Genomic DNA, 23,860 nt, shown 5'->3' on the forward strand with positions numbered 1-23,860 from the left:
GTGGATCTTTCCCTCCACACAGCAGGAGCAAATGTGAGCCCTACATACACCTCATTTTGCTGCATACACCCTGGCGCCAAAACTTCATCCCTGGGGCTCAACCTGGGTTGTCTTCATGATGAGCCAGGTTGAGCCAGGCATACCTTGGAAGACAACTGGTGCTCGCTGCCCTCAAGGGTCCGTCTCAAACTCCGGTTGGGAATGCAGAGCCGAAATAACTGACATAAAACCGTGCCAATACAGCAAGGCATTAGCTAGAATGCACCGCCCTTTTGCAATAATCAGGCCTACAAACACCAATGATCTCTTTGCAAGAGATGCTACCTAAAATGGCCCTTTATCAAAAGATCTGCCAGCCTCAATGCAACCATTCAGCTTTTAATTAGAAATGCAAACTTCCAAGAAGGCATGGACAATTAAATGGCTAGCACAGTGTTTCTCGACCATGGCAGCTTGAAGATGTGCGGACGTCCAGCGTTCCCCAGGCAGCATGCTTTAAGACATATGGACTTCAACTCCCAGCATTCAGAATTCTGGGAGTTGAAGTCCATACATCTTCCAAGTTCTGGAGGTTGAGAAACACTAGGTGCAGAATTTTCCAAGGTACGTCAACTATGAAACTTCCCTGATGACAATATTTTTACAATCTTACCTGCGTGGCTTAATTCAGCTTTCCCAGCACCTTCCTGTAGTATTTATTCCAAATTTCCAGAATTCTCAGCTGATCGCTGGTTATAACAATCTGGGGGATTATAATTCCTTGAGTTTGCAAGGGGACTGAAAAATTCAGTTGGTGCTTCAGATTTGACAGGGTTGTCTCTCCAGACATGGAAGTCTTATTTCCAAATCAATTTTAAAAGCTTTTTTTTTTTTTTTTAACCTTTAAAGTCTTAATATTATGGGGGGTCTGAATTGGTTCAGGGGAATCCCTGATGATGAAGCACTGCTGGTGGGAAAGTTTTGAGGGCAGGAGAAATGCCAGAACCTTGGTACCCATGCCATTGAAGATCTAAGTCATCCTTTTTTCTTTTTTTTTAATTGCTGTGGTTTCTTGCCCCGGGAGTAGGAGAAAATGATGTATCGTTATAGTAGGAGATCTTATGTATAATTATAGATCTAAATCAAGCAAACAAATAATTAAATACTGCACTTGGAGAACTTGAAGTTGAAGGAAAGAGAGAACGGGGAGTCGGTGCTTTAATTCCTCATTCCGTACTGCAGAAGGAATTGGAAACCAGGAAGAAAATATTTTTTTTGCGGGGAGGGGGACCCACTGAAATTACATTCATACACTCTTGGGGCCAGTCCAGAGACCTGCATGGGAGTGCTATCCCGCTGGCTATTGACTAAACCATGGTTTAACCAGGTATGCAAACCCAGCCTATTTGCCAAGAAGAGTCATCTTTTTTCTTCTGTCTAGGTCAGTCATTCTCAACCTTGGGAACTTTAAGCTGTGTGGACTTCAACTCCCAGAATTCCCCAGCCAGCATGGCTGGCTGGGGAATTCTGGGAGTTGAAGTCCACACAGCTTAAAGCGGCCAAGGTTGAAGAACACTAGTCTAACTGCAGAATTTTCCTAGGTACATCAACTATGAAACTTCCCTGATGACAATGTTTTTATAATCTTACCTGTGTGGCTTAGTTTGAGCATCCACACGCTGGATTTTTGCACAAGCGCTTGGATGAGGAGCAATCATACCGTTGGGGCAAAAATGTTCGATAGCAGAACGTTTCATCCCCAAACAGCCTATTCCGGTCTTGAAAGGGGTTGTCCCACCTGTGTTTGGACCGGTCCACTTCAGGATTGTAAGAAAGCCATGCAGATCCTTCAAAAAACAGGAAAGCTACCAGGCAGAGCTGGGTGGCTTCTGGAATCTCTTCCAACTTCTTTAATACAAAAGGTACTCGAATTTGTTTTACGTGTGTAATGACGTAAGGCGATGTGGCTTCTCCCTTCCTATTGCATCTGGGTGCGTTGGTGTGTATGTACACAGTGGGAAGCCTGGGGCAGGTTACACACACTCTGCCCTAGTCACATAACCAGGAGGGAGGGGACTTAGAATGGCACAGTCACCAACGTTTGGTGCCACTGCCCAATTGCCTTTCCAGTTGGCATGCATTGGGGGGATTTTTTTTTAAATTTTTTGGCTGCCCCTCCCTGGATCTGCCCCCTTTTCAAAATCTTTCTGCAACCAGCTTCTTCCCCAGCACTAAATTTGGTCCTGTTGTGGTCAGTTTTTGGAGAATTATTTTGAGAACAAATCTGACTCAGTGTTGCTCAACCTCGGTGACTTTCAGATGGGTGGACTTCAACTCCCAGAATTCCCCAGCCTGGCTGGGGAATTCTGGGAGTTGAAGTCCACCCATCTGAAAGTCACCGAGGTTGAGAAACACTGTGAATCTGACTCCTTTGCATAGTTTGTTTCCAACATTTTTTTGACTGGAAAGAGTACAAGTCAATATGATCAGAGTGGGACTGGGCGCATTCTTTTCAATGGTTTTTCTTATAATCAGATGAAGGAGAAGTTTAAGGTGGACCACAGGAAAATTGGAACTGAGAAGAAAAAAACCCCTGAATTTGAAATAGAGTGATGTACAAATGATCATATAATAGCAAAACTGTGTAAATTGTTATTAAGTTTTGAAGCAGAGGATGCACAGGTGAAAGACTGGATAATAGAACAGGCTGCAAACTTTGCTTATAAACATGGATATATGGGAGGAAAGGTGGGGAACTGGTGATAAATTTACATTGTGTCCTAACTTAAGAGAGAACTTTTATAAAATGATGTAGCGTTGGTGTCTGACACCGGTTAAACTGTCCAAAATGTACAAAGGAAGATCAAACCAATGTTGGAAGTGTGAAAAGGAAGAGGGTGTTTTTATCATGCACGGTGGACTTGTGAAAAAGCAAAGAAAATTTGGGTGCAAATTCACACAACGATGCGAAAGATACTATGGATTCATATTACAATGAAACCAGAATTATTTCTATTGGGTTTTATGGACGCTGAACTGGAAAGAAAAGAAATGTGGGAAACTAATATTGTACATGGTACACACAAAGATGGAAGAATAATGAAATACCCACAATAGAAAATTGGATATAAAATTGACAGAGCTGTGTAAATAGCAAACCTGACCAGTTTGTTCAGGGAAAAAACGATTAAGAGTTTTTTTAAAAGACTGGGAGCCTTATATGGACTTTTTGTTGAAAGAGGAAAAGACTGAACTGATGATTTATAGATATGGGGATGAAAATGGGTCAGAGAGGGAGTAGAAAAAGTAAGACAGCTATTACTTAATAGAAGGGTGGAAGTTAAAATTCTATGTTTTCATTCTCTCTTTTTTCTTTTTTCTTACTTCCTATCTTCTTCCTTTGTCTTGTTTTTCTTTCCTTTTTTATACCTTTACTGTGTCGTAAAATTTTAATTAAAAATATTTTAAAGAGAGAAAGAGAGAGAGAGGGGGACTGGGAGGAATAGGGTTGGAAAGACTCCAGTTTACGTGCAAAAGGTCCAGACTGTTGTTTTTGGAGCCCACTCAGTTTGTCAAGCAGGTTTAAAAAGAGGGGGATTCCTTCCAAATCCCATTGTAACTTCAGCCTTGACGTGGTCTGGTCCTAGAGTGCCATCTTCTGCCACCGATGGGTCACAACTTCACTTCCCAGAGACTTTTAGAAGAAGTAATCCTGTTCAAGGTTCTTTCTATGACCAAGTCTTCCATGCCCGTTCTAAAAAGCAGCAGTCAGACGAAGTCTTCATGTGCAACAGAAGTCACAGAGCTGTTGATTACAAGACATTGGCTTCCTAATGAGGTTTGAGCCACAGGTTAATCTCTTGCATCCGAGGAATGACCCGTTGAGATGGAGCGAGAAGAAAGGAAATGAAGGTAATTATGGGGTGTTGGCATCAGGGAGACATTCCAAATTAAGCCATCTGGCTCAGATTCCTAAAGAATGGGGCCAGGAAAAGCCATTGCTCAAGGTTTGGGGGATGTCTTGCTCCTCAAACATCCAGCACCTACCCCCCAACTTTGTAATTTCAAAAAAAAAATGCAGAGGAAAGACACTGGAGCTCTGGGTTCTTCCATCTAGCCCTCCCTCTTGCTTCGGTTGGCACTTCAGCTCCCAGAATTCCTGCGCAGAATGTTCAGGGCATGCTGGGTATTTGGGGGAACTCCTGGAGTAGAGCTCGGTGCTCAGATGTTTGTTTTGTACAGTTTTGGTGCCAGCTTCCTGCTAACACCTTCAAGGTACAACATGAGTTACGGTCAGGAGTTACAAGTCAACAGACATTATGGAAAAGTGAGTTGGGGAAGAGTAAGATCAGTGAATTCAACCAACAGGGCAAGCGTTCAAGACCAGAAGCCTTTTAGAAAAAAGAGCATCTGCCTTGCTTCCTTCACATAGTTTCTAGGCACTCGAGATGCTTAACCAAGTTATAGCCCCCTTTACGTAACAGGTTAAACTTGGTGAGTTTCAACCATGGTTAGGGTTTGGGAGTTGGGTTTTTTTTTTTTTGAGGGGGAGAACTGAACAGGGGGTGTCCCACAGCCTGCTTGGTTTCTTGATGGTGCAAAGTGTCATTACGGGACCTCCAAAAGGGGAGTGCATTCATTACGCAGAAGAACCGTGCTGCGCGGACACAACTAAAAGGCACCATCCAAGTTTGTTTTGGCAAGTCAGGGCTTTTCACCACCAGGAGGAAACCAAATCCGTTAAAATAGGATCTCAGGAATGAGTTCCACACCTTTGATACCTTGAATTTAGAGTAGGGGGGAGACAAGGAAAGAGATGCTCTCCTTCGCTCTCTGAAACCTTTGGCTCCACTTCTGCTCCCTGCAGGACCAGTTTTCTACATGGTCCCCAAGATTTTTCCGGTCCTGGGCGTGGGTTGGGTTAGGAAGTTGGGCTTGTTAGCCCCTCACTCACAAGTGCCAGAGCTGTTGGGTGTCCCACCCTTGCAAGGGTAGCCATGGGGAGCGGGTCAAGATAGTCAAGATGACAGCCACAACCACGCCATGGAATTCCCACCCTTTTTTTTTTTTACCTGCATCGCCATCTTGACCTTTTTGACCCCCTCTCTGTGGGTACCCCTGCACCCTTCTGAGTCAAGCTTTTGTCTCAACAGCACCCTGTCCAAATTGCTTCCGGGGCTTTGAAGTGCTGCAAAATATCCAGGCATGATTCATGTCGGAGAGGCAGGCCAGGAAGCAGGGTGGGAAGGTCCGATGAAGTCACCCTTCTTTCTTGTCAGCCGCGCACCGTGCGCCCTGCTCCAACCCGTTTGGGCAAACGAAGGCACAACTGCACCCACGTCAAAAACGGTCAGCGGGTTCAGGGAGGGCAAGCCTGTCCAAGAAGGTGATTTGCAGCTGGGAATCCAGAGACGAAGGAGGAGGATTTCACGGGACTAGGCTGGAAGAAGCGCATCGTGGCCAACTGGAAAATAAATCGGAGGGTTTGCCTCCTTTTGGGAAAGGATTGCTGGAATGTTAGACCAGAGCAGAATTCTCATTTTATGGGAAATTGGGGGCTTTTTTATCAGGGGAAAAAAAAAAGAAGATACAATGGACCCTGTTTTGCAGGAAATGGAGTATTTGTCACTTATCAAGGTGTTAAAAAAAGCATAATGTTGAATGTTTTTATATTGGTGTGATTTTTTTTTCTTGTCTGGTATTTTGAATCCATTTTTCAAGGAAAGCAGGATGGACATATTCTTATTCCAATAACAACAATGTGCACTTGGGGTTTTGGGTTGTAAATCAAGCAGTGTTGTGGGTGGGATTTACTATAATAGTTTTAAAACACATATTGGAAGGCTTTTCATTTCTATTGTTATTTTTAAAACCTGTGTTCAGCCATATAAGAAGCGATGTTAGTTAGATGGGAATTATAGTTCCAGCACAACTAGAAGCACATTAACCTTGGGCTAACCCAAGAAATTGACTGATTCATGTAATACTCTAAGCTTTCCCCACAAAGAAGTATGATGCTTTATATGGTACAGTACAAGGGTTACTTTCCACAATACACTGAATTCTATCTGTCCAACCCTATTGAAACTGGTAAAACATGTTGTGCAAACTCACAGAAAGCACCACGTTAGGAGAAACAGGTGTAGAGCAAGGTCTCTCAACCCTGGCAACTTTAAAATGGGTGGACTTCAATTCCCAGAATTCCCCCGCCAGCACGCTGGAGGGGGAATTCTGCGAGATGAAGTCCACACATGTTAAAGCATGCAGGAGGGGGAATTCTGGGAGTTGGAGTCCATATATATTTAAGCATGCCGGATGGGGAATTCTGGGAGATGAAGTCCACACATGTTAAAGCATGCTGGAGGGGGAATTCTGGGAGCTGAAGTCTGTATAGCATGAGGTTGCCAAGGTTGGGAAACCCTGGTGTCGACTGTGCCATCCTTGTACAACATTTCTAGCCTCCTGCTCCATGACAAGTGGGTTGATCTTGAAACGGCTATACAGCAGACTCTCCAAACGGGAGCCTCCGCATCGTTTGACCGGTATTCCTTGCCAGCCAGAACCACTGGTCAGAAACGGGGCAAGGGACCACATCTGGCAGGCTCATCTGTCTCTCTCCCCACCTTCCCAAATGCACCCATCTGCCCTAATGCAACGGGGAGTTTCCCACCATGCCCCAGAGCCGTGTGACCGGAGCAGAGCCCGGTGGGCATTGGCAAAGACAGGACCTGGTTCCTGCTCCTGGCCAGAGCGGCGACACCGAGGACCACTTGGAGAGAGGTGTCTACTTTCAATTCCGCTCGTCTCGCGTTCGTCCCCTTTGCGGGACCAGCGTCTGCAACGGCCTGACGGTGCCACCTCGGAGTTTTGCCACCAACCTGTGTGCGTGGCACGGTTTTGTTCTTTTACGGCACTCCCATTTCACAATGGCCATTTTCTCTCCCCCCCCCTTTTTCTGGGGGGCAGGACTGCCCTCTCCTCGGGCCTTACAACCCAGGCTGCGCCCATAAAGCTGCATTTCTCACAGGATCCCCCTACTTAGCACGTAGGTGAGAAGGTCCCCCCTCCTCGCCACTTTATTATGTAATGAGATTATTGGGGGGTTTCGCTGCCCCATTTCCTTGCTCCCTTACAGCAGGAAGCTCGGGCACCAGCTAGTCCTGAAGAACGAAGCCGAGAAATATGCTTTATAAACAGAGATCAATTGCATGCGTTTATGGCCATACAAACATCCCCTCGTAAAACAATTTGGCGAGTGAAAAACATCCCCCGGCCCCCAGGACAGAGGCGATCCCCCCAACCACCAATTTTCTTGCAATCAAAAGCAAGCAAGAAAAACAAAGTGATATTTCTCTCCCTTCCCAGGGAAAACATTTTATCTTTTCCAGTAAGGGCTGCAGTTTGTTTTTTTAACGCCAGCTTGCTAGTTTTCCCAACTTAATTCGGTGCATATATTTTTTCACACGGATTTTATCCTCTTCTCCAGTTTTCACAGTATCAACCTGGGGTTGAAACAGAGCCAGATTGAAACGCTTTGAGCTGCCCGAAGGAACGCTCTGGGGAGGGGAATCCAAGCAAGATCTTCCTGAGCCGGCCTTGACGGGATTGTTCTCTCAGAAAATCTGAAAAAAACCCTTGGTAATACCAAACATGTCAAAAATATTTGTAGTTAATGTATTTTTAGAAAGATCAATAAACGAAATGTTGGGGTCTGGATTTCATATGGTGTACGATACAAATAGAGATTCTATTTGGGGGTTACTTTTAAAGAAAGGTCTACCCCACCCTGTTAGATCACCCCGTTAGATCTTGTGAAATGGGCAGCTATACACATTTGATCAATGAGTGGAATGAACAAATGAATGAAGCTATTGCAGATTCTGCTACGCTTAACCAAATCAGGTAAAGATCCAGTGTTTGCACAGCATGAGTCTGGGCTCAATGTGCCGCGGGAACTCAGAAGATGGATCAAGTGGATGAACCCCACCAAGAGCCTTCAACTGGCCCATGTTGCAGAAGATTCTGGAGAAGTGAAGGCAAGATGTCTGGGGAAAAAGTGCAAGCTAGATGCATTTTAATTTTAAAGAAGTGAGAGCCACTGTGGGGCAGTGGGGAAGGGGTTGGACCAGGAATGGGGAGACCCAGGTTCTAGTCCCCGTTTAGCCACAGAAGCTCCCTGGGGGACTTCAAGCCAGTCCCTCTCTCAGCCCAACCTACTTTGCAGGGTTCTTGTGGTGGGGGAAAAAATAGGAGGGGGGATGTACATCATCCAGATGGAAGATACGTTAGAAACATAATCAATCAATCAATCAATCAATCCATCAATCAATGCTTAGGAAAGCTACTGACTCAGCCCTGAACCCACTTCTAGAGCAACTTTCACCACCCTGGGACATTCCTCCCAGATGTCTGAGACTCTTAACTTCCAAAACTTTCAGCCAGAATGGGAATGAGTTGAGAATCCGTTGAGTCCCAGCACATCTGGAGGGAACCAAGTTGAAGAAGCCCATTCGATGCTGTTTTGCATTGCAGATGTTGGGTTACCTCAGGCAGCAGAGCTCCTGAGACACTTAAGCCTAAATGAACAGAGATGAAAAGAAAGGTTAGGAACAGGATAGAGAGCTTTTGAGCAATGGAGGTTTCTAAGGAGGTTCAACGCAACCCAGTCCCCACCGTGCCCTACAGGCAGAGGACAGGGAGAAGATGCTAGCCGTGTTTTTTACTATTGCTAGGATCAATGGCAGCTTTGTAGGCACCCCAAAGTATCCAGGTTTGCACTTCCTGATTTTGGCAAAGCGTTTGACATGGCGTGCCCTGGGAAACCAGTTTTCTATTCAAGTAACCCGGGTTAAAAAATCAATTTAGAGCAGTGTTTCTCAATCTTGGCAGCTTGAAGATGTGTGGACTTCAACTCCCAGAATTCTGGGAGTTGAAGTCCACACATCTTCAAGCTGCCAAGGTTGAGAAACCCTGGTTTAGAGAGTACTTGACCCCAGCAAACAGATAGTTTTGGTGGTTACCAGCTCTGGGCTGCAGAGTTTTAGAGGACCAGCAGAAGACAGCAAGAAGGTACAAAAAAACCCCTTTTTAAAAACTCTTTCCTGCCATCTAATGGTTATCTGCAACCCACAGCTGATATTACCCCAAACATTTTTATTACAGTAATATTTCTACACCATTCTGCTCTCAATGGCTCAGAGGAGCACATACAGGCTTGGAAACAACATAAAGATTCATAATAACCATTATAACGGTATAAGCCATAGGGGTAGATATCAAACTCCAACATCCCCCAGTTATTCTCTCCCAGGGCCACATTCTTATGGAAACTCATTACAGAGTAGCTCATTTTGATATAGGAGGGCAAGCTTTTTGTTAAGAGCAGGGCTACCGCTGAGAAGGTCCTACGAGAGTCACCACAGCTTGAACTCTTGGAGAACTGGTCATCCTACCCAAAGCAGCAGTGGATGGGGGATGTTACTGCTTGGAAGGAGAGGGGAAACATGGGTCAAAGTCCTCTTTCAGCAACCCCACATGGCTACAGGGTTTCTGCAGATGAGCTGATCAACCCTGGGCTCAGTTCTAACTCCAGAAGGACCACCACGAAGCCAGGGCAGTTCCACATGGGGAGCCCTGTCCCCTTGTCCTGTCTTTTGGGGTTTCCCTCCCATCTGTTATGGTTCCCTCCCACCACCCCACACTATACAGCAGTGTTCCTCGACCTTAGCCATTTTAAGATGTGTGGACTTCAACTCCCAGAAGTCCCCAGCCGGCATGCTGACCAGGGAATTCTGGGGGGTGAAGTCCACACATCTTAAAATGGCTAAGGTTGAGGAACATTGCTCTAGAGGGTTCAAAGGCTGACGGCGTTGTCTCCCCAACAATCACTTTCTCCCAGCACCCACAAAAAAAACCCACCACACAAAAACGAGGAAGAGGAAAAAGTCATAGTTGAAGCACCAGTGTGGTTGTCCCACTCCTGACCATTCCTTCCCCCACCATCCTCATGCGTGAAACCTCAGGGGCCATCACAAGAGATGTGCCAGAAAGGGCAGCTGAAGACCGGAGGGGTGAGGATAACGACTGCCCGGAAACTGTTGCTCCAACTTGTATGCCTGCAACTAGCAACAAGTAAGAACTTCGCCACCAGCGTCGCCACCTGCTTTCTCCCAGGAAATGCCCAACAGCCACTCCTTATGGATGGGCACATGTTTCCCCTCCCAATATTGAGCCTCAAACACCCTCAGGGCGGTAGAGATAGTAAGAACACGGTGCACATTCACGTGGGCCATTCCGTCCCAGTATCTTTCAACTCTGAGGAGAGCTGAAGTCACCTAGAACATACATAAAAGCAAAGAGGAAATGCTACCGAGTCAAACCAGGTCAAAAAAAACGACACACAACTCCTTTAGAAACCCACAAACGCGTGCCGATTCTTTTAATTTTCCGGGTGCCTCGCAGGACGTAATAAAAATCTATACACGTTTAAAACACGGAAGAACGCTCACAAAAAACACGCTGTTCGTAAGGCAAGGTAGCCAACCACCTCCACGTGCCGATCCTGCCCCGAAGACACAGGAAAGCAGCAAAAATACGATTCTACCCCTTCGGTCTAAATTACGAAGGGAAGAATGCTTTTCGATGGGCAGTTATGAAGCGTGCTGCAAAAAATAAACCAGGATCATCAACACCTTGAAGACATTTATACCTTGCCCTAAATCTTCATAAACCTAAGCCTATTTCTCCTGGAGTTGGCATAATTCCCAAAGTTCCTGGATCTAAGACAAATTCCAGCCACAATATAGGTTTAGCTTGGAAGAAATCAGCAGCCAACACCGTCTAGTGTCGTCAGCAGATCTGCTGGGAGGTGCCCGTGAAGGAGCCAAACTGGATCCAACCGAGTCTTTTGTTTTTTTTTTAATTACAAGATCTGTGTTTGCTTTTCAAATTGGCTATCTCAACTACAAAAGAAAGACACTCTGTTTGCATTCCTCCTTTCATCGTTTGGCATTATGAATTTCAGAAGGGGACTTTTTGCACTCTCACAGAAGCTCCTGGCTGGGATAAGGCATTCTACCTGATCCCCAGGCTCATCTTTAGAGATCAGCTCTCCGATCGCTTTTTAAAATTAATGCTACGCGACTGATCAGCAGCAGACACATTCTCTTCTCTTTGGAAAAAAGCTCTGGGTAATTCAGTGCATTGCACCGGTCATTTTAAAACTGTCGACTTGCGCTGACCGGTTAGCATAGCTACGAGGGTTTGATGTCTGTAAAGGCATTTAGGGACAGGTCTTTTTAAAAAAGATGCTTTCGGACAGCGGTGCAAATGGACAGAGGAAGATCGATGCTCTGTCTACGAAAGGAATGCTGATGTTTGCACCAGACGGGAATCCGGATCCACTTAATGGTCAAGGTAACGTTCTGTTGACCAAGTCTGCTTTGTTTTACAAGGACGGGTCAATCGTCTGAATCCGTGTCATGCCTCCTCTTGGCTGGGAGGGCTTGTGGGGACCCCCGTGTCCGTTTCCGAGCTCCTGAAGCTCTGCCTTTGGAAGGCGGGGACCGACTGTGGCTTCGCCGTCCACGGTCGCCACTTTTCAGCTTGGAGGGAGGCGATGAAGTCGTGTTGCGTTGACACCTGTTGGACGGTGGCTGTGTTGTTTGGGCAGGTGAAGAACGACCCTCACGCCGCCGAGAGGGGGATGGCAGGAGCTCCAGAGAGGGTCTCTGTTTCCTGGGGATACCAAGAAGGCAAAGTCAGGTGATATGATTCTCAGGATGTTATCCCTTCAAGGCAGACCAGTCTAAGAAACCAATGCCAGATAGGTCAGGACTTTTATTGTAGTAACAGAACCTCGCAAGTCTGAATGTGCTTCCCCGCTCCCTCCTCCATCTTAATGAGAACTAAGGAGGGTCTTGTCCGAGACGCTTTCGCAGGTTACAGCTCTACCCCGGACTCAAGTTTCTTTTATCGGACTGTGGTCTTGGTTACAGCTCTTCCTCCTTTCCTCAAGGCTACTCCTTCTGTCCATTACACACAGAGGCAGCTGACTCGCCTTTCATGCACCTTCCTGTTTACCTAGAAAAAGCCACCAACTATTTCATGAAACTTGGCTGATTATTCACAGCAGTCGTGAATAATCACATTCAGTGCATTCAGACTTGCAAGGTTGATGTCAGCCCTTCAAGGTAGACTCAGTTGAGAACCAAAGTCATGCAGGCTAATACTACTTTTATTATAGAGCTGTTGTAACAAGAATCTTACAAGTCTGAATGCGCTTCCTCCCTCCCTTTATCTTTGTGAAAACTAGGGAGGGTCTTGGCTGAGACACTTTCTCAGGTTACAGTTCTGTCCCGGACTCAGATTTCTTTTATCTGACTGCTGTCTTAGTTGCAGCTCTTCCTCCAGTCCCTCAAGGTTATTCCTTCTGTCCACTATATCGTAACCACAAGGAATGAGGATGCAGCCTCCTTTTCAAAGAGACAGGACGTACAAAGGTTCCCCTGGCATGGAAACAGACTATGGACCCCAATCACAGTGGAGAAGGTATTGCAACAGAACAAAAGATAAATATTTCTTTATTCATTTAACTTATTAATCAAATTTGTATAGCTGCCCATCTCATAGAAAAGTGATATCCTTCCACCACTGTCTTAAGGGCAGAGGGAAGCATGCTTTCTGAGTAAGTGAGCCCATCTCGAATTTTTAAGCTCTGCAGTGGGTGCACTCACAAAATGGCCACCAGGGAAAAGGGCCTCATTAGCTACAAATTGCCCCTTTGGTTCAAGACACCCACCGACACCAACCAAAACCTTGGCCTGCAGCCCACCCCTTTTTATCCCAACCATGGGTGGCTGGAGAATTCTGGGAGTTGGTCCAAACATCTTAAAGTGGCCATGGTTGGGATACACTGACTTAATTAGAAGAATCTAGGAAAAAAAAATAAGTTCCAGCAGGCTAGGGACATTACTTCAAGAAGGGAACACAAAGTTCAATGGGAGTTCTGCTCTGGTCCAAACAGTTAACACTGAATTTCTTGCTAAATCTGAACTTCAACTTCTACAACACGGGGAAAGACTTTGGAACCAAAAGGTTGTTCATGGTGCCCTCATGTGCTGAGTGTTTAAAATGCACCTGCTAAAGAAAACCTGCTAAGGCAAAAGCTGGGCTCCATCAGAGCATCAGTGCGCCTGCCAGCCCTATAAAGTAGGCCAGACTTCCAGGTTATGCCCAAAAACACCTTGGTGGATCTCAGCTCAAGAAGCATATCATAGAAGAGAAACAGCAAAGACAAATGGTTGATGTGCCGGGAATTATTGGAAAGCTATCTAGGGGAATTTCAGATTAAATCAAGAGAGCAACTAATAGCAGAAAGATATAGCTGTCAATAGTTTTCCCATTTACAGTTATCAGAAAGATTCAAAATGAGCAAAAAGGGTATAGAGCAAAGTAAGACAGAATTTGAAGTGCAATTGTACACCGATGATGAACATGTACCTGCTAAAATGTATAAACTTTTGTTGAAATTTGAAACAGAGGAAGAATAGGTTAAAGAATGTATGATAAAGTGGGTTAAGAATTTTGGTTCTAACATACAGATGGATCAGTGGGAAAATAGATGGTTCAAAGGGTTGAAATTTACATTATGTTATGACCTTAAAGAGAATTTTTATAAAATGATGTTTCTTTGGTACATGTTGCCACAGAAATTGTCCAGAATGTATAAAGACAGTTCAAATATATGCTGGAAATGTGAACAGCATGGAGGGAACCGAAAGCTACTATATGAGAACAGCTATAGGAACAGAATCTTGCAAGCCTGAATGTGCTTCTCTTCCTCCCTCTTTTATCTTCCTGAGAGGGGGCGGGCGGCATGGGGGGGGGGGCTGCTTGAGTCATTTTTGTAAACCACTTTCTTGGTTTGGGCTCAAAGCTCATTATCTGATCACTGCATCGGCCACAGGTCTTTCCTCCGTCCTTCAAGGCCATTCTTTGTACCCGTGTTTCTCAATCTCAGCAACTTTTAAGATGTGTGGACTTCAACTCCCAGAGTTCCCCAGCCCATGCATGGGCTGGGGAACTCTGGGAGTTGAAGTCCACACATCTTAAAAGTTGCTGAGATTGAGAAACACTGCTCTGGGCAACCTCATTATTCTGGTTCAAAAGGAATCGAGGTGTCAAAAGAGAGAGAGATAGATTTGGGGGCTGATACGGGGGGGCTCTGGTTGTAACTCTGGAGCATTACTCTCACTTCCCACCTGCTTAAAGATCCTAGCTACAACTGCCCAGGGATGAAGACTACAACGAGATTCAGATCTTCTCAACAATGGAAGCAGCCACAGAGCCTCACGACTCCCAAATTCTACTCGAAGATGCAGCCAGAACAATACCTTTCCCTGTTATCCGGAGAAGAGGCAGTCGATGAAGAAGCCCCTCGCTTTCTGTGGTGCTTTTCCTTCTCCTTCTTCTTTTCTTTCTTGTGTTTCTTCTCCTTCTTCTTCTTCTTCTTCTTCCTCTTCTCCTTTTTAGATTTCTTGCTGACCTCGCTCCTGCCGTGTTAATCAAGAACCCTTTGGAAACTCTGTTCTCTTTCGCTTCCCCTTCTGTTCCACCCAAGGTCTCCCCCCAAAATGTTGCCCCACATGGGGTTAGGCTCATGCAAATTCACAGGCAACAATATGATACAGTCCTGATAGGACTGGAGGGAAGCAGGGACTGTCTCATCAAACAAGATAGAAACTAGCCCAACCTTAAGAAGTCCACACATCTTAAAGTTGCTGAGATTGAGAAACACTGCTCTATGCCCACTGTGCCCCACATCTCTGGGCAACCTCATTATTCTGGTTCAAAAGGAATCCAGGTGTCAAAAGAGATAAATAGATTTGGAGGCTGATATGGGGGGACTCTGGTTGTAACTCTGGAGCATTACTCTCACTTCCCACCTGACATTAAGAAAGATTCCGATAGGGGAGCCTTTTCCAATGAAAATGTTCATCATCTTGTGCCCTGCTGGTGATATGATGGAGAAAGGGATCAGGAAACCCACCACTTCTCCTTCTCTGCACTCGACAGAAAAAGATTTACATGGAATTTCCCTGCTTGCTTGGGCCCTGTAATGGTATGTGAGAAAGACCTTAGGAGACTGGGTGAAGAGATGCTGCATAGGGAACAATCCGATAAGAGAGGGCATAGCCCGCAGCTGGATAACAGGTGGAGAAAGAGGCTCAGAAGGGATCCTCCCTAACTTATCAGGCTGTAAAAGAGACGCTGGGAGATTTGTACTTTCAGACTTGCAAGATTCTGCCAATGTAGCTTTACAATAAAGTAGAAATAGCTCATCTGGTTGTGGTTCCTCTCTGGCTTACCCCGCAAGGCCAACATCAATCTTGCAAATATGAAAGTACAATTCTCCTGCCGTCACCTTTACAGCCCACAAAACTAGGGAGGGTCCCTTCTGAGCCTCTTGCCCCACCCACTAACTGTGGGCTACGCTGTCTCTTACCTGACCGTTCCCTCAGTAGCATCATTTCACTCCAACTCCCACGGTCTTTCCCGCATACTATTACAGGCCCATTACCTGTTTGCCCCAAGTTGCTCTACCTTCAACATCCTTTTTACAACACCTTCTCCTCTTATTTGCTCACCCTTCCATGCATTTTTCCCAACCTGTACCCCAAACAATTCCCATCATCCTCAGCCAGCACAGACTCTGGATGGCCTGTTGGCAGGCAACGTGGCTTGTAGACCAGCCCATCTGAAGGATGTGAGCATGGAGAGAGCTGCCTTAAGTGTGTTGGGGTTTCGTTCACTAGACCTCTTCCTTTCAGAGAACAGGCCACCTTCTCCCAACCTTCTACAACGGAGAAGTCTGATTCAGGCTATCTTTCTGTTCTGCCTTCTTGGGGATCCTCCTTGTTCCTGGAGATCCATCCCTCTGTGCCAGAGTTAGCAACCAACACAATCGTCCTCTGCAGCCCCAGGAGAAGAAGAAGGACAGCATAAATCAAGAGGGTCCTTACTCAAACCTTTCCACGTTGTTTTTCTCATCCAGCTTCTCTGGAGGAGCTGATGGCTCTGGACTCTTGGCCACGGGATGATGCTGAGGTTTCAGAGGCAAAACAGAAGCGGGGGGGGGGGGGGACACCCAACATGTGTTAGGAAAACAGAAAGCTAAAGCTGGATCAGCCACAGAGCCGTGCAGCAATGCAACTTACTGTAAACACGGAAAGACCCAGCTTGGCTGCTGCTTTATCTTCTTTGGAAAACATCATTCTTCCCCCAGCGTTCCTGAAAAGTTAAAATGGAATTAAATCACAACAAGGGCTTAATTTTGCTTTTGGGTCCATCCCGTAAAGAGAATGTTGTTTTCCTTAAACCAGTGTTGTCCAAACTTGGCCACTTTAAGATGAGTGGACTTCAAATCCCAGAATTCCCCAGCCAGCATGGCTGGCTGGGGAATTCTGGGAGTTGGAGTCCACTCATCTTAAAGTGGCCAAGTTTGGACAACACTGCCTTAAACGAAGCCCCTGGCCCTGCTCAGGGGGCCCAAAACCAACTCTTCCATACGGGACAACCGGGCGTTCATTCTCTGGGAAAGAAAGAGGCTGTTCTCAAGAGCTACACGGAGTTCATCCTTGCCAACGACATAAATCAGGCTTTTTCTCAGTGAGCTACTGTGCGAAGAACAAGGGGATTATTGTTATGCTTTCTAACTGTTTTTACTTCTTACCGATTTTGTGAGCCACCCAGAGTCCATTGGAGTGGGTGGCTATAAATAATTTAAACAAATAGATAATAGGACAGAGGCGGTGGGGCAGACAGAAAGAGACAGGATGGGATTTTTAATGCAATTAAAAGAAAAATACATGAATTTGACTGGGACCTAGTCTCCCCCTTCAGAAAGGGATAGTTATTTACTGGTAAGATTTATATTCCACCTTCTGTTCAGGAAGACCCCTGTCCTGCTCACTGTGTTCTCTCCTCTGATTTTTTCTCAGAACAACAATCCTGCGAGGTAGGTTGGGCTGAGAGCATGCAACTGGCTCAAAGTCCACCAGGGAGCATCTGTGGCTGAGGATGGACTAGAACCCAGGACTTTCCACTCCTAATCCAACACTTCCACCACTACATAGACCAAACTGAGAAATCAACTCCATAAGAAGACTAAAACTACTTTTATTGATACTGGGTATAGTAACAGAATCTTCCAACCCAGAGTTCTCCCTCAAGCCACAAACCACCAGGCTCCAATGATCCTACTCCAGACACATTATGCAAAGATCCTGCTCTCTGGAGAAGGCTCTGATGCTGGGAAAGGTGTTAGGAAAGAGACGAAGAGGACAACCAGCAGCCAGGAGGAGGGACTCAGTTACAGTGGCGATAGGGGCATCGTTGGAAGACCTGAAGGACCAGGATGAGGACAGACCTTCCAGGAGAAGACAGATCTATGTGGTCACTAAGAGTTGACACCAACTTGAAAGCACATAATCAATCAAGGGTATCTTGGAAGACCGACAGTCCTGTACTTCTCCCCCATCTTATGCTCCAGGCTGGTGCCCTCCAAATCTGTTGGACTACAATTCCCATCACCTCCTAGTTAGCAGGCCCAAGAAGTTGTGGGCACTGAAGTCCATCACTGGGGGCCATCCCTGGGATGAATTAAGGAGGTATCTGAGTTGCTTGCAAATGCCTTCTTGTTTTGGACTTCAGCCATGCTTCTCCCCTTATCGGTTTGGTAATGGATCTGGCCTATCTCTGTCAAGGTCATCTTTTTTATTCTTTACACCCGTGTTTCTCAACCTCATCACCTTTAAGACGTGTGGACTTCAACTCCCAGAATTCCCCAGCCAGCAAGCTTGAAGTCCACACGTCTTAAAGGTGCTGAGGTTGAGAAACACTGTTCTGTACCACCCTGGTTTTGGGCTGAGAGAGAAGAACTGGCCCAAATCTTCTGGGGCTGAGACAGAGTAGAACCAGGATCTGCCTGTTCCTGGTCCAGCATCTTCACCACTACCCCACAATGGCTCTCACACTGTTTCCATCTCCAGTCCTATCACCCCGCTAGAGAGGAGCACCTGAAAAACTTTGCGGAATGGCACCGCTTACCGCGAACTCCCCAGACCCATCACTCGATCGACGCACTTCTCATCGCGATCTGCTCCATCGCGTTTGCAGACTTCGGCAAGATCCTGGGGAACAATTGCAGACAGGCATCGGGCCGTGAGACAAGCACCTCCGGCGTGGTGTGATTACAGCTCTGAGCCACAATAAATTCTCCTCTACGAGATCCATTGTGTTTTGTTAAAACCTTCAAGATCTGTCCCCAAGTGAAATCCCAGGCTGGTTTTTATCAAAAGATGGTGTAGTAGGTAATTTTTCATCATCGTTAGGTTGATAGGTTCTAATGAACACTGTTGCCTGATGAAAGGCTGATCACACAAATTAATCTTATCTGTTCTGATAAGCAAATCCAATGGAGGGAGAAAACAGTTTCTTCCCCTTTTTTTGTAAGATATATAGACAACAAGCACTATCTTAAAAGCAGCATTTGCCGTTCCCCTTGGGCCAAGGAGAAGGTGCACATTCTACCTGTGTCAAGAAATTAAACTCATAAAAAAAGAAATCCAATGCAGATCTAATTGTGAGCCTATTATTAAGGGACTGAAATATTTTGAAGCACAATTCAATAACTGACCATTCACAAAACAGCCAGGTGAATTAATTCATGACCCCCTTTTATTAGGTGGCTATTTAGTATATAATTTGGGGTACCCTGTACTAAAATAACATTAAAAAAAAAAAAAATATATATATATATATATAAAATACCTCTTTACTCAGTCCTGTTGGCTGCTTTTTCACATTCTTATAACCTCTGTAAAAGAACACAACACAAAACAGAGTTGAGCAGAAGTGAACCAGGATGTTTGGCTACAGAAGGTCAGCCGACAATGTGAAAATGATAAAATGGGCATCACCACACAAACAGAAAAGTTGTGGGGTTTGCATCAGGATGTCACAATGGCCCCACCCCTCTGTATGCCAAAGCTTCTCATTGGGTTCCAGATTCCATCCCTGTTCTTAGACTTATTCCAGTTGTTGACACAAATTTGCTTGTCATAGTGAGTACCTGATTAGCAGAAGATTTCTCCCAAACTTGGACACTGAAAGATTGTCAGCTCAATCACCCTGTGAAGTGGAAGCAATTTGCAACACTTCGGACAAGGACAGAAGAGCCCTTGGCCAACTTCTGGAGCTGGAGAAGCAGAGGGTGCTCAGAGTGCCTCTAGAGCATATCAGGACATCAGAAACAAGGTGCCTTTCCTTCTACACTCATTCCTATCTCAGTGGGAAACTAAAACTGGGTTTGTCCCCAGATGTCCCAGACTTTATTAACCAGGGTAGCTGGGGACTATGGGAGTTTGCACCGTGACATCTAGATGATATCAGATTGGGAAGGCCTGCCTAAGAAAGCAAACTTTTTTCAATCCAAGAGCCACATTCATTTGTAAATCACTTCCAGGGCCTGCACGCCAAAAGAGGATGAGTCACAGCTCAGTCAGTGCAGATACACAGACCCACAGCTTAATTACTCGTCTTCAAAAAAACCACAGGAATCTAGAGAGCAACATGGTTTTACTTGGCTCCGCAAGTACAATGTTTTCCCCTATAGGCTGCAATTGTAAGGTGTCTCCTGGATTCTTCTTAGGCTAGAACAATGAATGTAAAGTAAAATACTGTTCGGAAACAACACAGATAAAAGGGAAATCCTGTAGGTGGCAATCACTAAGATGCCAACTCTGCCAACTCCATCTTAGACTTCTCACAGCCATCTGTCTCTACTGAGTTAACTCTCAAAATTCCAGAACTCAACATCTTTTTTCCAGCTTGGGAATTTTTTCTTGGCCTCCCTGAAAGCAGCTCCCTGAACCAGAAGGCTGCAGGAAAAACTGAAGAGAAGCAAAGAGTCCCTGATTTTCTTAATAGCTCTTGTGATGTTCTTTGCTGGTGTCATTTCTTCCTTCCAGAGAAACGTCACTGAAGGTTTGCTGTTCTTCATCCCCACCCATCCACTTGTAAATTCTCATCTCCCTGCAGCTGAAAAGCCCTCTTCTGAGGTTTACTTGGAGACCCGTGCTATTTCATTTCGCTTCACAAGGTGCCAAGGATCACCAGATGGTTGGGTCTGAAACTTACAGGGCTGCCATCATGGCCTCCTCTTCTGCCCGCCGGACGGCAGTCAGCTCCTCCTCCCGAGACAAAGGTGCGTCGCCTTTTTTCCCCTTGGCGTACCACGTAAGGTCCTTCCCCTTCTGCCAACGGCCCACCGGGGCCATCAAGGAGTTCCCTGCAAGACAAATGGAAGAAAGACTCACAACGTCACAGCACGTAAGGTAACGATATCACGGGAGGATCGAAAGCATCTCTAATTGAGAGGGTTTGGGACAGCAGAGCTGGGGAACATCTGTGCCTCACGTCCCTAGAAAACCATTGTCTCCAACGTTTCCAGCTATGGGCTGGAACGCTCTTATTTCTAGATTGCACGTCTGGAGGGAAGAGAATAGGAGGTGCTGAGGGGCAATTATTCAATGACTGGCTTCATACAACCTACTGAATCCAAAATCCAGGTTAAAATAAAGTTGCCTCCACTGATGTGCTTCTTTTGGTGACCCCTTGGACACATCCAAGCAGTTTTCTTGACATACTTCCATGTCATTGGCGCTGCCTTCTTGTGAAGGCTTTTCCGGTTTCCTACTTTAGTCTCTAGCCTTGGCTTCTCAGACAGCCCCCATCCAAGGTCTAACCACAGCTGACCCTGCTTAGCGTTCCAAATCTTGGTGCCCATGAAGCTTTCTTCAAAACCACACGGAAGTGGTTTTTCATGAGCTGTTCTCTCGACCGCCTAATCAGCTTGCAACCCTGGGCTTCTCCGATGGTGTCCCATCCAAGTCCTAATGAGATCGGACCCTTTAGGTTCCTAGATCTGCCAAAGTTGGGTTAATAAAACAGCAGTTCCTCTGTTCCTATCCGTGCTGTGCCTAAATAGCACACCATGGGCCTAGTTCCTACAACATGCGAAGACAGTTCCGACAACATAGGGAATCACAAACTGCTTAGCGGTTTCAGTCTAGCTTAGCCAGCTGTGAACTTGCAGCTGGACACATTTGGACCCAGCAGTTCTCACATTTAAACCAATCTGGAGTCACTACAACACTTGGCTCCCGTTGGAGCTGATTAAACAGTCCAAAGATCAGAAAGACCACTGTCGTACCAAGGTAGTTTTCACGTTGTTTATCCGTCTTCACATCTTCCCAGTTGAACTGGTCCTGTCCTCCCCTCACACCACCTCGGGAGGAGCCGAACATGGTGGAGGCTTAACTCGGGTCTAGAAAAGAAAGCAGTTTAAAGCAGGTTATACCTAGTCACGAGACCCGAGTTCTGTCAAGCTAGTGTGAGTTTGCTTATCACATTCACGATTTGCCCAAGGAAGCCCGGTGTTAGGAATCTGGAGTTGCAAACCCCATCCACGCTTGCTCTATCTAATCCTAGCAAAAATGTTGTAGGCCATCTTTTGACAACTAGAAGCAACTTCTCTCAATTCATGATGGGAAGCAAAGAGGAAGAGAAGCACATTTTTGGTGTTTTTTTTCTCCAAAGATGCGATCCAAACAAAACAGCCTGGATTAAGAATCTTAACAGCCATATTAATTAAAATTAATGTCCTCTCCCCCACCCCAAGTCACAAATCTTACACGCTGATAACTATAACGTCATGGTGGTGTCTTCAGCCAAGCTGAAAGAAGGTCTTTTAAATAAGGTCCTAGCTGCAAAATAGCACTGAATATGTCTATTATACCTTTCCTTTTGGGAGAAAATTTTATATATATATACTTAAATAAGGCCCTAGCAGCAAAATAGCACAATATGTTTATTATACCTTTTCTTTTGGGAGAAAATTTTATATATATGTTAACACACACACACACACACACACACGTGTGTGTGTGTGTGTGTGTATTAACATATATATATAAACTTTTCTCCCAAAAGAAAAGGTATAATAAACATATTGTGCTATTTTGCTGCTATATATATATAAATATATATAAATATATATATATATATTTAAATAAGGTCCTAGCAGCAAAATAGCACTGAATATGTCTATTATACCTTTTCTTTTGGGAGAAAAAATAGATATAAAATTTTCTCCCAAAAGAAAAAGTATAACAGACATATTCAGTGTTATTTTGCTGCTAGGACTTTATTTAAAGAGATCTAATGAGAAACTCATATCTTTAAAAAACAGAAACAAACCCTCCCCGAACACGGATGGATATGCAGAGCATAGCTGGGGATCTATGAAGGGATACGCAGAAAACCAGCAAGGATTTCTGCCTGCTATTTATTTACCCATAGCAACGAAACACAGACAGACACGTTCATAGAAAAATAGACTGCTAAATGGCACAACTCTGAGAGAGAAGCAAGAATGGGTTGCTCCGGGAAGGGGCTGCAAGTTCAGATCTGTTCTGGAAAATAACGGGGTGGCTCAGACACGCTGTTGCCTTCAGCCCTCTGTTGCTACATCCCTCCGGTTGGGGATCACAGATTTTAGGGGAAAACAATTGAAAGAAGATCTCATAGACCAGTGTTGCTCAACCTTGCCAGCTTGGAGACGGGTGGACTTCAACTCCCAGAATTCCCCAGCCAGCCTTGCTGGCTGGGGAATTCTGGGAGTTGAAGTCCACCCGTCTCCAAGCTGGCAAGGTTGAGCAACACTGTCATAGGCCGTTATGGGAGGTGGGGAAGCCAGAATCATTTCAAGCCCCCTCCCAACCCGAGCCTCCGGCTCCCCTCTTTCTCGTCCTCGCCCCCACGGCCATTCTGCCAGCTGGACCCCCGCCAAAGGAGTCCTGCCCGGGGCAGCGACCACCCGCATCCCGGGAGAGCCCCCTGGATCTGCAGGGGCTGTCCGCGTTGCCCCTGCCCAGCCCGACTTGGCCCACCCGGCGCCTTCTCCGGCCGGGACGGGCACCCATGGCCATGCCCCCCGGCTGGGGAGCATGGGAGGTCACATCCCACCCGCGGGCAGACCCCCCGGCTGGGGCGCGGGCTCCCCAGCGAGCCCCCCGTTGCAAAGAAGAGAGGGGTGCATTGCGACAAGCCCGCCCCGCAAGCCGAAGCCGAAGCCGCCCCCGCACCCAAAGGAGACGGACCTGCGCCCGCCCGCCTGCCCGGCCGAGCGGTCTCAACTGCAGGCTCACGTGCCGCTCCCGGGCGCCGCTTCCGCGAGCCCGGGCGAGACCATCCGCGCTCGGGGGAGGGGGGAGCGGGCTGGACCACGCGGCTCGGGGAGGGAGGGGGAACTTGCCTGGCTTCTTCCCCGCCGGCTGCGCGGGACGCTCAAAGTTGGCAAAATGTTAATTTGTTAAAAAAAAAGGAAAAGAAAAAGTTTTGTCGGGGGAGAAATCAACGAAAGAGGGCCGCTGGTGATTTTTCTGGTCTTTCCTCTTTGGAGAATTTTTCCAGCCGCCCAGCGGTTATGGAGATTGTAGCCGCTGGGGGTGTTGGGCTTTGTAGTCCCGCGCACGGCGCCGCCGGCTTTGGTGGGCGCTGCCCTTGCGGCATGCCTAGCCAAGAGGGGCCTCTGCAGCGCCCAGTTTGTCCCTGTGGGGCTCCCACTCCAACTCCCATGGTCCCCAGCCGGCAAGGGTGATGGGGGCTAAGGTTGCAGAAAGCCGGGCGATGGCTTCCAGCTGGGAAGAAGGCATGCGGAAGGGGGGGCTTCTGGGTGCACTGGGATGGAAATTCCCAGAATTCTGTGCATCACTACAATTCCCATCATCCTTAGCCAGCAATGAAGTTGCAGTCCTAT

General features: G+C 46.4%; 1 protein-coding gene across 1 annotated transcript; it reads right to left on the reverse strand.

The window, feature by feature from the left end:
* Window positions 1-10,910: 10,910 nt before the first annotated feature.
* Window positions 10,911-23,311, reverse strand: CUNH1orf35 (chromosome unknown C1orf35 homolog). The gene is made up of 9 exons (XM_088150379.1): window positions 23,202-23,311; window positions 21,254-21,367; window positions 20,179-20,329; window positions 18,811-18,856; window positions 18,088-18,170; window positions 16,197-16,269; window positions 16,002-16,081; window positions 14,373-14,531; window positions 10,911-11,715 (listed from the first exon to the last, which is right to left on the reverse strand). The coding sequence occupies exons 2-9, from the start codon at window positions 21,345-21,347 to the stop codon at window positions 11,439-11,441; spliced, it is 963 nt and encodes a 320-aa protein (XP_088006505.1). The 5' UTR covers window positions 21,348-21,367; window positions 23,202-23,311; the 3' UTR covers window positions 10,911-11,438.
* Between the last annotated feature and the right edge of the window lie 549 nt (window positions 23,312-23,860).

Source organism: Python bivittatus, unplaced genomic scaffold (assembly GCF_059951505.1).
Source record: "Python bivittatus isolate LINGU-HERP-01145 unplaced genomic scaffold, Pbiv_v1 ctg000610_np1212, whole genome shotgun sequence".
Taxonomy (NCBI): domain Eukaryota; kingdom Metazoa; phylum Chordata; class Lepidosauria; order Squamata; family Pythonidae; genus Python; species Python bivittatus.